This window comes from Typopeltis vanoorti, chromosome 9 (assembly GCF_054136105.1).
Source record: "Typopeltis vanoorti isolate ZY-2024b chromosome 9, IOZ_Tvanoo_1.0, whole genome shotgun sequence".
In the NCBI taxonomy this organism is placed as follows: Eukaryota; Metazoa; Arthropoda; class Arachnida; order Uropygi; family Thelyphonidae; genus Typopeltis; species Typopeltis vanoorti.
This window is the reverse complement of record NC_143557.1, coordinates 116,485,558-116,499,995: the sequence shown is the minus strand read 5'-3', so window position 1 is coordinate 116,499,995 and position 14,438 is coordinate 116,485,558. Positions and strand designations below refer to the sequence as shown.

General features: G+C 36.3%; 1 protein-coding gene across 1 annotated transcript in view; it reads right to left on the bottom strand.

The window, feature by feature from the left end:
- Positions 1 to 14,438, bottom strand: part of LOC150103452 (uncharacterized) — a 97,923-nt gene that overhangs the window by 28,442 nt on the left and 55,043 nt on the right. The window contains exon 6 of the mRNA XM_090397874.1: positions 3,933 to 4,034. Within this exon, the coding sequence (XP_090254000.1) occupies positions 3,933 to 4,034 (102 nt within the window). The remainder of the gene's footprint in view (positions 1 to 3,932; positions 4,035 to 14,438) is intronic.

Here is a 14,438-nt window from a genome sequence, read left to right as displayed (position 1 = left end):
GATGAGAAATGAGATAAAGTGTATGTAGAATGAGATTAGACATATGGATAAGAGAGGCAGGGTGCAAAAGAATAAAATGAAAGATAGTAAGGAAAAAAAGTGGCAAATGATTTAAGAGTAGTACTAAGGCATAAGGTTTGTTTTCCAGAAGGGAGAATGAACTGCGTGACTGATGCTCTGGATATGAGAAGCAAGTGTGCAAGGGACTTAGTGGTGGTATTTGACTGTGAGGATGCTTTCAGGAGATTATTGAGGAGAGTGAAAGACAATGCAACAGGAAGAGTAGTTAGGGTGCTGCCTATCTATGACAGTAATGAGTCATGGCAGAGAGCAAAGATCATGAATGTGCAAAGAGAACAAAGTGCAGTCTGTGATTGTATGGGATGAGTTTCAAGGATGAATGGAACTGTATCAGCATGGTGGACTGCATTTGAATGGCTTTGGTGTTAGTCATCTGGACTCGCACTAAAATCAGCAGAAGTCAGAAATGATGTAAATGATTGGGGAATAGACCAGGTGAAACTAAAGTGATTGTGAATGGAGATGAAAGTAGTGTGAGAGATGATAATGTGAGAACAGGAATGCAAATTGGACAGGGAAATAGGGGTGGCCAGAGAGGTCAGGGAGACAGTATATTCTTGAAGCAGTAATGCATGTGTATGTGTATATATATATATATATATTCATCTTTTTTTGACTGACTGAAACCGAGAAAATAGATAACAAGTTAATTTAATGGAACACGCACCATGTTTCGTCAAAACGACTTCTTCAGGTGTGGTAACACTTAAAGCAAATTAAAAATATAAAAACACTGTGCCATTATAATAATAGACTTGTAAACTGAAGTTAAGTTTGAATTGTCGTTGTTTTTAATTTGCTTTAAGTGTTACCACACACGAAGAGTCGTTTTGATGAAAAACATGTTGTGTGCTCCATTAAATTAACTTGTTATCTATTTTCTCAGTTTCAGTCAGTCAAAAAAAGATGAACATATCTAATCACAAGTCAATGTAACTGATGATCACATATATATATATATATATATATGCTTCTTCTATAGGTCTTCTTGTGAATGTGCCCAAATCACCACATCATCTGTAAACACAGCTGTTTCTTCTTTCTGATCATTAACCATATTTAGGACACTATTCATCACCACAATGAACAGCAATGTTCATTGTGGCAACAATGAACAGCAATGTTCATTGTGGCAGTCCATTTTTAAGTGAAAATTATTCTGAATTACCAAAAATTAGTCTTTACACTGCTCTTAGACTTAACATACATATTCTTTGTCATGACTGTTTCTTCTTTTTCTATGCCTGTCTTTTCCAAACTTTCCCAGACTTTTTCCGATTGAACCCAAAAGCTTTTTCCAAATCAAGAAATGCTACAAACAAGCTTTTTACAAATTCCCAGTATCTTTCCATAATTTCTCTTGAGGCAAAAATCAGATCAATAGTTGAGTGCCCTTTTCTAAAACCAAACTGCTCTTCTCTTAGACTTCCTCTTTAATCTCTTATTCTTATTGCCATTATCCTTTCATAAATCTTTGCACAGTGATGCAGCAATGTTATTCCTCTATAGTTACTCAACTCCCTTCTCGAACCTCCTTTATATATTGAAACAACAGTCTCGTTGGTCCAATCATCAGGTATCACCTTCTTATATATATATATAAGGACTTATATATGTATATGAGGACTCATAGAAGTCCTTCGATCCATCAACTCGCTCCACATACACATGCAAACTGTACACCATTCCTCTGGTATAACCTGCACACTTCCTCATTCAGCTTGTCTGCATCATGCCATGGCAGAAGACTTGCAGTTTTTACTTTCTCACTTTTCTTATTCACTTGTACCAGCAATTCTTATATATCTTCTCACATACTGCACTTCTGCTGTATTAAGATTCAGTATTTTTCTTAAAGTAAACATCTGATCACAACAGCCGAAATTATGCCTAAATTCCAGTTTTCTTTCCTGATTTTTTTTCTGGTTTTACTTTATATGTCTTTTCAGAAGACATCCAAAGATTAGAAATGACTAAAACAACAGTCAGAGACTTGTCTAAAATCTGGAAGGATGGATCTATCTCAACAGGAACAGATTTGAAGATTCTGGATGTAGCTGTTTTTCCAACAGCGACTTATGGGTGTGAGACATATGACCTAAAGAGATCTGATAGGAAAATAACAGCTGCTTTTGAGATGTGGTGTTGCAGGAGGTTGTTGAGGATACCATATATTGAAAGGCAGACAAATGGATGGGTGATAGAATGGATCAGTAGAACTTTAAGGCTCCTGACAAAAGAAAGTTGAAATTCTTTGGACACATTGAAAGAATGAAAGGAGGACTTTGTAAAGTACTAATAGAAGGTAAAGTTCCTGGATAAAGAGAAGGATAGCTGGCCTGGTTGGTAGAATGGTTAGCGTATCTCATTGGCGCACCCAGGCAGGGGGCCAAGGGGCCCTGCTCTCCCCAAAAGAAAAAGGAAAAAAACACTAGAAAACTTGCCAAAAATATTTTCCTAATTAAAATTATTATTTTTTTAAAAAAATTTGTGTTGTGGCTTCTATTTCTATGCTACTTATGAATTAGCGATCACATAAGGTGGGAATACCCTATAGAAGTTGGAAATCCTGGCCGCTGTGAATGCAAAGCGAATGACGTAATGCTCGGAGCTACTTCGTTTGCCCGAGCCGGGCCAGAGGAGATCACTGGAATCATGTATTGGCGATCACTACAGATGCTCAGTCATAGCTCGTATGCAATGCATAGTGTGTATTCTCAAATTGTCTACTCAACTCACCCCCCGAAGATTAAATCTTGAGTGCTCGGCCCCCTCCAAGATTAAATCCTGAGTGCGTCACTGGCATATCTGCTCTCCAGCCAAAAGGCTGTGGGTTCGAATCCCACTGTGGGCATGGATGTTTGTGATTGTCTGTGAAAATACTAGTGGTACAGGTGGGTGGTAGATGGCGTTGGTATAGCTGTGGTTCATTGTAAATTGTGGGTGGTGAAGATAGAGAGTTGTAAAGTAGATGCCCTCCCTCGATGAGTCTTTGGACTCCCTGGAGGTGTTAATAACAATAAAATAATAATAATAATAATAATTTACTTAATGTCCTCTCAAGTATGCCTTGCAAATCTTACACGGACCTCTTAGATGGGAAATTCCTCTATTATATTCATATTCAGTTTCATTTCTATTTTTATACAGGGATACTAAACAGATTCAAACTCAACAGCAGCAGAATTGAAGTTAGGCATCATCAACAAAGTATCAATGGAAAAGAAGTAGAACTGGCATAAAAAGTAGATAGATACCTTGTCAGCTTAATGAAGATGAAGAGGAGTAAAATAGCTGAGGTTCTTCTAAGTAATAACCATAAGATCTTATATTCACTTAATAGTAATCAGGGAAAAGAGAAGGATTAGGCTGTAGCATTCTACACTAACTATAAAGATATAGTTAGTGTAGAATTTTGAATTTTGAATGGCAAGCAATTTCAAGTAGAATGATGTGGGTAAATTTCAAAATGGAGAAATCGAGAACAAGATTTATTTGTGCCTCTAGTCTCAGAAAAGGTTGTTCTACTATGGAAAAGTTAAGGGGTTTTTTGATTCATTAAAAAAGGCAGTTGTGAAGAAAAAGGAAAGCTAGTTCTTATTGGAGATCTAAACAGCAGAATGAGAAGTGAAGAGTGTGGTGAATGAATTTAAGGCACATTTTGATGAACTGTGTGTGTGTGTGTGCACCTCCCGAGATGAGTCTTTGACTACATGGAGGTCTGTCATTAATAATAATAATAATAATAAGATTAAGTGGGATTCTGAATGACACTGGACTCAAAACCCCATGACATTTTAAGTAGCAATAAATACATACATATAGTCAATACAAAAAAAACAAAATCATACCTTTGAATGAGCTAATTTTGGCTCCTCTTTCAATAAATTAATGAGACCCAAGTAATCACCCTTGGATGCTTTGATAATCCAGTCTTTCTTCCTAGGATCAAGCTACATAAAATTTTTATTATATTCTTTTAATAATAATAATAATAATAATAATTGAAAAAAATAATAATGAAATTTTTGAAATTCTGAGAAACTTTATTATAGAATCTCATGCTGTGGCAAATATATTTGTCTTTGCGCACATATGCAATTTTAGTAATCAAAAGGTTTAATATCATAATTATTAACATTAATCATTGATTACACATTAGTACACTATAAATTTTCTGATATTCATGATGCTAAGATGTGGAAAAGTATTTGGAGAGAAAAAATGGAATAGTCAGGCACTGGTAATTGTGATAAACTTAGAAGATAATTGAAGCTGTGTGTTGATTAAAGGAGTCAGCGATGTATGAGAAGCAGTCAAGGAGTGTCTGAAGGAAGCAATATTGGACTTCATCCTCAGAGCAGAGAATGTATTGCATAGGAGTTATATGGATGAATGAAATTATACCTCAAGAGCTGTGAAAAAAAGAAAATACTTTGAAGGGAATAACAAGAGATGCCATAATTTAAAAAAAAATGCAGGTCAGCAGGGTGGTTGATATATTAAGGAAAGAGGGTATATATTCATGTAGAAATATTAAAGTTCAGGATAAATGGAAGAACTGGATGAAAAAATAGAGATTGAGCAAGAGACATTAAAGTTATTGCAAAAGCTTAATTCAGGTATAAGAGTGGCAATTATTGTGCCAAACTGTTTCAGTACATGCAGAATCACAAAGAAGAGGAAGGAAATCATGCAAGGAGCATTCCAAAGATAATGCTTCCATTATGACAGCTTCCCACTCAGAAGAGAAGTCAGAAAGTCTGAGAGTTCTACTTTATTTTCATATGCTATTTTTCAATATAAACTCCTTCCCTTTCAATGCATTTTCTCCACTTTGTAACAAGTTTTTCAAAGCTGTTGTATTAAAAAAAACTCTTCAGGTTATTTTCAGAACCATTTTCTTGCCTCTGCTTTGACGTTTGTCAGTTTACATCTGGTAATAGCACCAAATCCAATTTATATGAACAATGTTAAATAACTTCGGATCTGATTTCTTCAAGTGAATAAAGTTGTGGACCATCCTACCTACTTGGACTTAGCTCCATCAATCACATTTCTGGTTATTTTCTAAATTGAAGCCACATTTCAAGGATATGCATTTTGAAAATATAAAAAACTGGTTTGGAAAACATCCTGGAGAGTTTTGTTACACAAACCTGTTTGCATGGTGAACTCCTCCTTTCAGTCCACTATGCAAACTAGTTTGTGTAATAGAATTTAGGATTTACAGCCAAAGCCACCAATGTTATGAGGTCATAGTTGCCTTATTATCTATGTTAAGGATACCAAGCAATTTTATAAGCTAGGTTTTAATCCTTTTTTCCCAAGTGAAGCAAACAGACCAATAAGTCAAGTTTGCACCTGGACATAGTTCAAGTCTGAGGCAACTTGTAGTAAATGAGGAGTAAGCTCCGATCACTTTCCTTAGTATTTCTCCCTAATGTAAAGCACATCCCCTTGTGGAGATGTATGATGCTATGCATTAAAGGCAAGGGCCACTACCCCACTGGGCTCCCACTGATGAGACCTCAATAAAGGTCAAAACCGGTCTGGGTAGTGGCCCTTGCCTTTAATGCATAGTATCATACATCTCCGCAAGGGGATGTGCTTTGCATCAGGGGGAAATACTAAGGAAAGTGATCGGAGCTTACTTACAGATTTGAAAACCTGTGCCAAGTTTTCAAAAAGATGATGAGATATTGGAGAGGGTCCAGAGATAATTGACTAAGTTGGTATCTGGTTTTTGGAATGTGTAATATGAGGACAGATTGAGAGAATGCAAATTACAGAACCTAGTAGATAGAAGGAAGAGGGGGAAACGATCAAGATGTGTAAGTTGGTGAAGGGTAATTACCAGATTAGCATGGATGAGATTTTTCACAGAATATCTGGAAACAGGGGGAGAATGAGAGGCCATCCCTAGAAGCTGTATAAGGTGAATGTGGGATAAGGAGTAGATTTTTTGCATGGAGAGTGGGTGATTGAAATGCATCAAGATACGATGAGCTGTGCATGTGAGAGTGGGATCTCCTACAATGAGTCTCTTGACTGGAGGTCTGTTAATAATAATAATAATAATAACCACAAGAAAGAACATATCTTAAAACTCTTTAATTCCCCAAAACATGGGAGTTATGTGTGGTTATGGTTCTTTCTTGTGGTTATTTTTTCTTTCATTATGTTCTTCCTTATGGTTATATATGTTCTTTATAGATAGATATGTTCTTTCTTGTGGTTATGTTAGTTGCTTTAATATCATTTTTGTTCTAGGTGTTTATCGGAACTTTTCAGCCCTCTCCCTCGTATAATAATAATAATAATAATAATAATCAGCAATACTTACAGGCTCTTAAAGCCTATTACCTGCCAAGATTAGCTTTTATGATAATAATTTTAAGGTAGGATGGTTAGTCTTATGCCTTGTATATTCTTCGGCCACTTTGCCTAGTTTTTTTTTCATCCTAGATGAGATTTCAACCCAAGTCTTTCCACCCAAAGACCTTCTTTGAAACTAACTAAGCTATATGGATTTGAAATGGATATACAGTAACATAATGGTACTAAATATGATATGGTATTCTATCAAATGCCTTTGACAGTACATATTACAGAAGGTGTTTATATAAATTAAACCAGATGAAGATTAAGAATAGGCTAGTTGCATGGATAGATGAATGACCTACAGTTATCAGAGAGTAGAAGAGTTAAAGAGGATGAAAGTGACCAGTTGCATGTCTCAGGGTTCAGTAGCATGTTCTCAGGCCTTGTATAATTGTTACCTCTTTATTCCTGTTGTCAAAGTAAAAAAAAAAAAGTGGAGAAGGAGGATTATAGTATCCTCCTTCTCCACATACCAATATGAATATAGCCATAGGATTGGATAGGATATCGGTCTTGCTGGACAGGAGCACAGACAGCAGTGCTCCTGTCCAGACTATGTAATTTAAGGCATAGCATTGGAAGTCTCCCAAGGAAATGAAAAGAGATAAAGTAGTCCCATTACATAAAGACAGATACAGAAAATTATAAACTGGTTAGTATCTGAGGCATGGTGGTTAAGCTAGAGAAAAGTTAGTTAATACAAAAAGGAATATATGGATAAGAATATATTCCATTTTGGTATTAACTAACTTATCTCTATAAGGAGAAGAAGGGGAGGCTTTGCTCTAGTACTTGGAAGTTTTTCCACTTGGTTATACTATAAATTAAAGATGCCAAGAAATTATATACTTGGTTTAATCCTTTATCCAAGTGTAAGCAAACAAAGTTTGTGCCTGAAATATTTTCAGGACTGGGGCAACTTGTATATAGAGGCTGATGACTTCACATCACTTGCCTTAGTATCCCATAATGCAAAACACATTGGGTATGTATAAGGCAAGTGATGTGAAGTCATCAGCTTCTATATATGAGTTGCTCCAGTCCTGAAAATATTTCAGGCACAAACTTTGTTTACTTAACCTTGCTCTAGTAATTTACTCACTTTTTTGTGACAGTTAAGGTGATGAAGAAAATGGCTATCATAGTATTGCTCAGTTTTGCAAAGGCATCTGACAGGATATCACATACCGATTATATAAATTGGGCAAATGGAGATGGAAATGAAGTTAGTGAATGGATACCTGCTGAGAGACAGACGGCATCAAAGAGTAGTATATCATCAAAAAGTCAGTGGCCAATGGTGTGTCCTATAGCTCTGTGCTTGTAGCTGCTGCTGTTTATTTTTTACATTAACTGGGGAAGATTTGAGGAGAAGTATCCAGATGTTGCTGATGACATTAATCAGGAGAAGACAATAATTAATAAAAATGATGTAACTGATGTAATAAAGATGATGTATCACTGGTTCAGAATCAACAATTGAATATTCTATATTCTGCAAATCATTCTCAATATTATCATTAATATTGGAGATATTTCTGAAAAGTTTGTGAATGGTTCTGATCTGTGTATTAGTGGAATCATTGCACACCAGACAATAGTTGGGACAATCTTTTAGCATGATGGTTAGTTTATGAGTGTAACCCATTACCCTTATCTGTTTATGTGACTTTTTTGTCATTTTTTGTTTCTAGTAATGCTTTAAATTCTCGACAGGATAATTTTACTTTGGGGGAAGTTTTACCTGTGATAGGATGCTGACACTATCGTTAATATTGTCAGCTACATTAGTGGGAAGGCTCTATATGACCCTCACATGATCTATATAAAGAATCACTGGTAGATATATTTCTAGGTTTGAATGTGAAGTTATGGCAGGATTCAATGGCATCTGCTTTGAAAGTAGTGGAAGACAAGTTCATTATGTTGGCTTTTATTATGCAGCGTTAAATTCTAAATGAATAAGCTCTGGGACCCTTAAAGGATCATAAATGTGAGGCTATTGCTAGATTGTCACAACATTATTTTAATTTTATTTATTTATTTATTCTGGTGGAGTTAAAGCTATCAGGCCTTCTCTTCCACACTACCAGAAACATTAAATACAAATACAAAATTATAAATTAATATAATACTTTTAACATATTAAAAGATAATTAAATTTTCTTTCTGAGTTGCTTTTGTTGCCATTGTTTAGACCCTTTCCCTTTAATATGCCATCCTGATTGACCGAGTGGTTAGCGCATTCGCTCTTCGGCCAAGAGGTTGCGGGTGCGAATCCCTCATAGGCATGGATGTTTGTGATTGCCTTTTCAGCCTGTGTAGCTCAGTGGATGTGGTGTTTGCACACCATAGTGCTTGACCGCACAAAGGAAGACTTCTTGGTTTTGAATCTAGTTGGCGACTAGAGGAAATTTTTCTAAGCCTTTTTTTGCTGGCCTGGTTGGCCGAGTGGTTAGCGTATCCACTCTCCAGCCAAAAGGCTGTGGGTTCGAATCCCACCATGGGCATGGATGTTTGTGATTGTCCGTGAAAATAGTGGTGGTCAGTGGTAGATGGTGCTGGTGTAGATGATGAAGGTAGTTGCAGTTAGTGGAGTGGTGGACACAGAGAGCACGTGCCCTCCCTCGATGAGTCCTTGGACTCTCAGGAGGTGTTATGTAACAATAATAATGCATATTAATCCATTCATCTACTCTGATGCTAAGTGAATACCCTGATGTGAGGAACTTGCACCTAGGGTCTGTACCTCTGCATATATTATACACCCTGTTGTGTCAGAAAAAGTGATGAGTCATCCCTTTTTCCCACCCAACATTAAGTTACCTCAAAAGCAAGGGATAAGGACATGCTTGTGCCCCAGATGGGAAGTGTACCGTATAATGTCCTAAGAAAATGTAAACATCCCGATGTGTAAATTCCAAACATTGTTAAGACAGCCCATAAGTTTATTAAGATAGTAATTGTGAATGAATTAAAGTAGAAAGTCATGTAATATTAACAAGTAAATATGTATAAGCTAAATACAAGTTTAAGGCATGTAAAGACAGTTCGTAGCCACGGCGTCCAATCGGCTGCCGCCTTATGCGTGATGACACCGCCGAGTGAGGGGGCTGCTTCGGAGTATAAAAGTTTTGGCGGGAGTTCGAATCACTCTCTTTTCTCTCGTCTCTTATCTCCGATCGCTTGTGTCTTGTCTCCGAGTTTCGTCGGCACCAAGTTTCCCATAGGAGAGCTATGTAGAGCTTGCCACCACGTGTAGCAAGGATCTCCCATTGCTATGCATGTCACATCAGTCAAAGCTGCAACTACAATGTGTTCAAACGCATAAGGAGAAAGAGCCGCTGATGAAATCCACGTCAGCGTACAGATCTGTGTATGAGTGCTTTCGGTTCGTGCAGAACAAAGGAACAAAGCCCGCCATCAGAGGAGGTATAGTGAACAGATCAGAATACCTAGTCAAAGCAAGAACGGTAAGCGAAGATTTTCTTATATTAATGTAGGATTAAAGTATCCGTGGAGTAAAGAAACAGAAGTTAAGAACACACGCCATTTACGTGTTGTGCCATAAGAACAGTCTGTAATTTGGACACTTGTGTCTACTGTTAAGAAGAAAGCATATTAGGCTCCAGCTGAACAGGAAGCCGAGCTCCGGACTGTTTAAGTGATTTAAGAAAAGTAATGTCATATGTTCAGAAAGTAGTTAAGTGTTAACAGATATTTTAGGGGAGAGAATTAAGGTAGAATCAAGTACTATTGTCCTAGAGAATTACATGTCAGATTTATTGAATTGTCTGGTGTTTATATGTAATGTTCATGTATGATATTATCAGGTAACTTAATTGTGAGAATCTGAAGATAGATATATGTATAGAAGTGAGGAATTTATGTCCAGTAAGAGAATATAGTACAGAAGTTTTGAATTGTGATTTATTAAGAAAAGGAACCCAGACTCTTTTAAGGTTGAGAATTTAAATAACATGTATACTTGTCTTTGTGAATAATAAATGTGTTTCCTTTTACATAATCAATTGAGTTTGTCATATCTTCTGCAGATTTGAATTACCGTTTGGAAAATTTCGTACCATGCACTTAAAGGGGAAACCAATAGTGATATGAGAATAGGGACCACGACTGCATATATCTTGATCCCTACATATTTTCCTTAAGTAATTTAGATAGCGTATCAGAATTTAGTTGCCGGCTGGCGCAGTCTTAAATCTATACAAATTTGTCGGCAACCGAAGTCTGAGAAAAAGAGATACGAAAATTTAAGGTAAAGTTAAAGAAAGAAAAGACAATTAAAGATTAAAAACAAAACTTGTACAAAACGGGGATATAACAACCTCAAACCTCCGTCATTACAAAATAGCTAATTGCAACAAAATAACTAATAACCTTTGAATGCTATCCATTGTTCAACGTATTAATATTATTGCATTGCAACTGATAGGAATCCTGTGTTTCTGTGGATTTGTTATAGACTTCTTTCTCTTCAGAAACTACACACAAACTGTCATTACAAATTTATTTTGTATTATCACTGTTATCCAAACTATTTTTCTGTTTAAAGAAGGTACCAATTTTGTACTTATCCATAGTTGAAATAGTAGGCCTACATAAACACAAAAGTATTACACAATTTTCTTCGTGCTTCTCGCAATCATGAGCTCTGATAAACAACTGCTAATCTGCTGTTCTATTGTTGGTTACTGACTGTTGCTGACAGTGTTGCCAACCAGAAAAAGACAAAATATTGCTATGACTCAGTCAAAATTCCACTACATTATGCTGCAATAATGTTTGCTTGTCAATTGCTGCAAGATAAGGCATTACAGGAAGACTCCAAACTTCCCTGTCCCTTTCATCATGCGTTTGTAATCATATACACACATTCAAAACTGTAAACAATTGTTGAATAATAATAATAACACAATAATGTAGGCATAATTACAGTAAAGGGAGAAAAGTCACAAAACAAAAAATGTTTTGGATCTGGTTCATACAAAAGTTCTGGGGCAGGGCCCTGGAGGATCACAACTGAATTTAACCACTGGCTATATGTTGTCATTGAGGCTTAGGAGTATCTTTTACTACAGTGGCAAACATACAGATATGGAAACCCTTTATTTTTTAAAATTCCTTGACTGCTGATGCATAACAGATGTCTAAGAGGATCGTCCAGTAGTCAGCATTCAGCACAGCAGTGAGTTTTTCTTCACAAATGTCTCCTTCTGGCCAGTAGAAGTCAAACAAATTAAAATCTTACAATTTCAAATATTCGCCAGATATATGGTTATCTAAAATCCACAAAGAAATGTGCTGTTACAGTTTAAATGTGGTTAAAGTTAAAGTGCCTAGTTTAAATGTGGTTAAAGAACATCTCAAAATCCAAGCTGAATTTATTATTATTATTATTATTATGTGACACCTCCAGGGAGTCCAAAGACTCATCGAGGGAGAGTGTGCCAACAGCATCGAACGATTGAACCCCTTCCAACTACTAACAGTGCTCAAACTTGCTTAACGTTTTGCTGAGCCATTAGTAGGAGAGGCTCTACCAATCGACCAACCTTCTTACTGATATATCCAGCCTTGTTTCAGTTCATCATGAACTTAGTCTATTTCATTTGGAAAGGCAAATTCTGCAAAAAAATAGAGTGTACATCTGTGGACTCTCCACCTTCTTCTCCTTCCATGACTTTATAGAGACTTTTGAAGAGAAAGCCTTAAAGTCTGCTCACACAGACCTACCATTCGGCTATACTATGCAGATGAGTGTCTGCTAATTTGGCCACATGAATTAGATATGCTAAACAACTTTCTATCCCATTTGAACAACCAACATCCAGGATTCAGTTCACTTTAGAAAAAGAAAGTAAAAACAGTGTGCCTTTCTTACACACTTGATTACATGTTGAGTATTTGATGGATCCTTCGTGTGCACTGATTTTTTGTAGATAGTTAATACGAAGGATCCATCAAATACTCAACATCCAGCATGAATTGTGAGCATCCAGCATGAATGAGTTTAAGAGAATGTATAACAGCTGGTTTGGGTGATACATGACCTCTCCTTGATGAGTATTTAACTTCTTGCAGATCTTGATCTAATATGTATGTATCTAAGATACTGAATGGCCATAGTGGTGATTCAGTTATAGTTTTAGTGCCCAGAGATTTGACATTGACTGTCCTTCCTGTTTGGCCACAGTAGGATTAGGTTACAACTGCAGGGTACTTGATAGATACCAGAGAAATCTAGGGATTGTAACTAGTCTTAGGGGAGTAAATAAGAAATGATAATTTTATGTGGTTTGAATGAAGATGGTCACCAGAATTGAACTCAGAAGTGCATACATTGCCATCAGAGCAAATTTTATAATGTCATGCTGTTGGGAGAGGGGGTTCAACAGTATACATCCACCTATAATCATTGTACTGTTGAACCCCCTCTCCCAACAGCATGACATTATAAAATTTGCTCTGATGGCAATGTAAGTTGATTAATAAACAATATTAGGACAGATGCAGATATGAGGAATAATCTTTCTTACTGGTTTTATAATTTGACTCTTAGTTTAAGAAAGATCTTCAAAAAAAGAAGGAAGCATAACAATTCTATTATACAAAAGTGTTGCAAAAACTGATGTATCTAACTAACTAACTACTGCCTTATTATCTCTGGCAGGGTGGTGAAGATTTTAGCAAAGTTGATAAGAACTTGCATACAAAAATGGTTCACAGACAAGCTATACTTTGAAATCAGTGACATTAAAAGGAGGTCATGTCTGAGTGATTTGCTCATGTTTTATAATAATGTTATGGCTAAGTTCGATCAAAGGAATAGAAACACTATGATACTGTTGAACTTTACTAAGGCATTTGATGGGATACCACATGAAAGGCAGTTGCATAAATTGGAGAATAGAGAATTAGAATATAAACTATTAACTTGGATAAGAGGATTGCTAATGAACAGGTATCAAATAAGTGGTATATGGAGGTGTGAGTCTGCCAGATTTAAGAGATTAGTCATTGGACTACACTACTGTTGTTTAATCTGTATACATTAATAATATTGGGAATGATGTAAGCACTGCATATCAGTAGCATCCCTTGATTGCTCTATCTTTGCATCATAAGCAAACAATTGAACATGGACAGGGCAATCAAGGGATGCTACTGATATGCAGTGCTTGCATCATTTAAATAGGTTGGAGCCATGGGCAAACGATTGCAATAAAATGTCTCACATCTGGAAAACACTCAATCTAGGTTATACTAGGTGTATAATTTAGGAACTTTAGTCCTTCCTGTGTATCGCTACCTCAGTCTCACTTACTTATGTAGTGCCAGTGTGACCAGGGCCGCCCCTAGGAATTTTGCCACCTAGCATGTAGGCATATTTTGCCACCTAGTACATACTGCACGTAGCAAAATATGCTACGTGTAGTAGCATGTTTTGCCACCTCTTCTCCCTTATGTTTCATATAGTTTATGCCAATTTTCCCCCTTAAAAAACTTGCCACCCTGTGCAAATGCACATCTTGCACCGTTGGTAGAGCCTGCCCTAGTGCGACCTGTGCCAGTTGTATGTGTTCCATAATGATGCTATTTTGATTTTAGTGAAATATTGGAGGTCATACCTAAATCTCCTTGAGTATTATATTTCTACATGGTAATTTCCTTCCTAAAACAGAATAAATAATAATAATTAACATATAAGCCTCAACACTAGACTTGATTTGTTATTTGTTTCTGAAAACAGAAGACTGAACTCAGATTAATCAGTTTTTCAATTAACTACAGTTAAGCAAGAATACATCATACATATAATTTGGAACGTCAGAGAGGTTTTTCTAGAAAGCAATCACATATGCTTACAGATATTTATAGACTAAATATATAATTATAAATTTTCCACTGCAGTTTTAAGGGAAAAAAATGATGCTCATTAAACTTGCATAAAT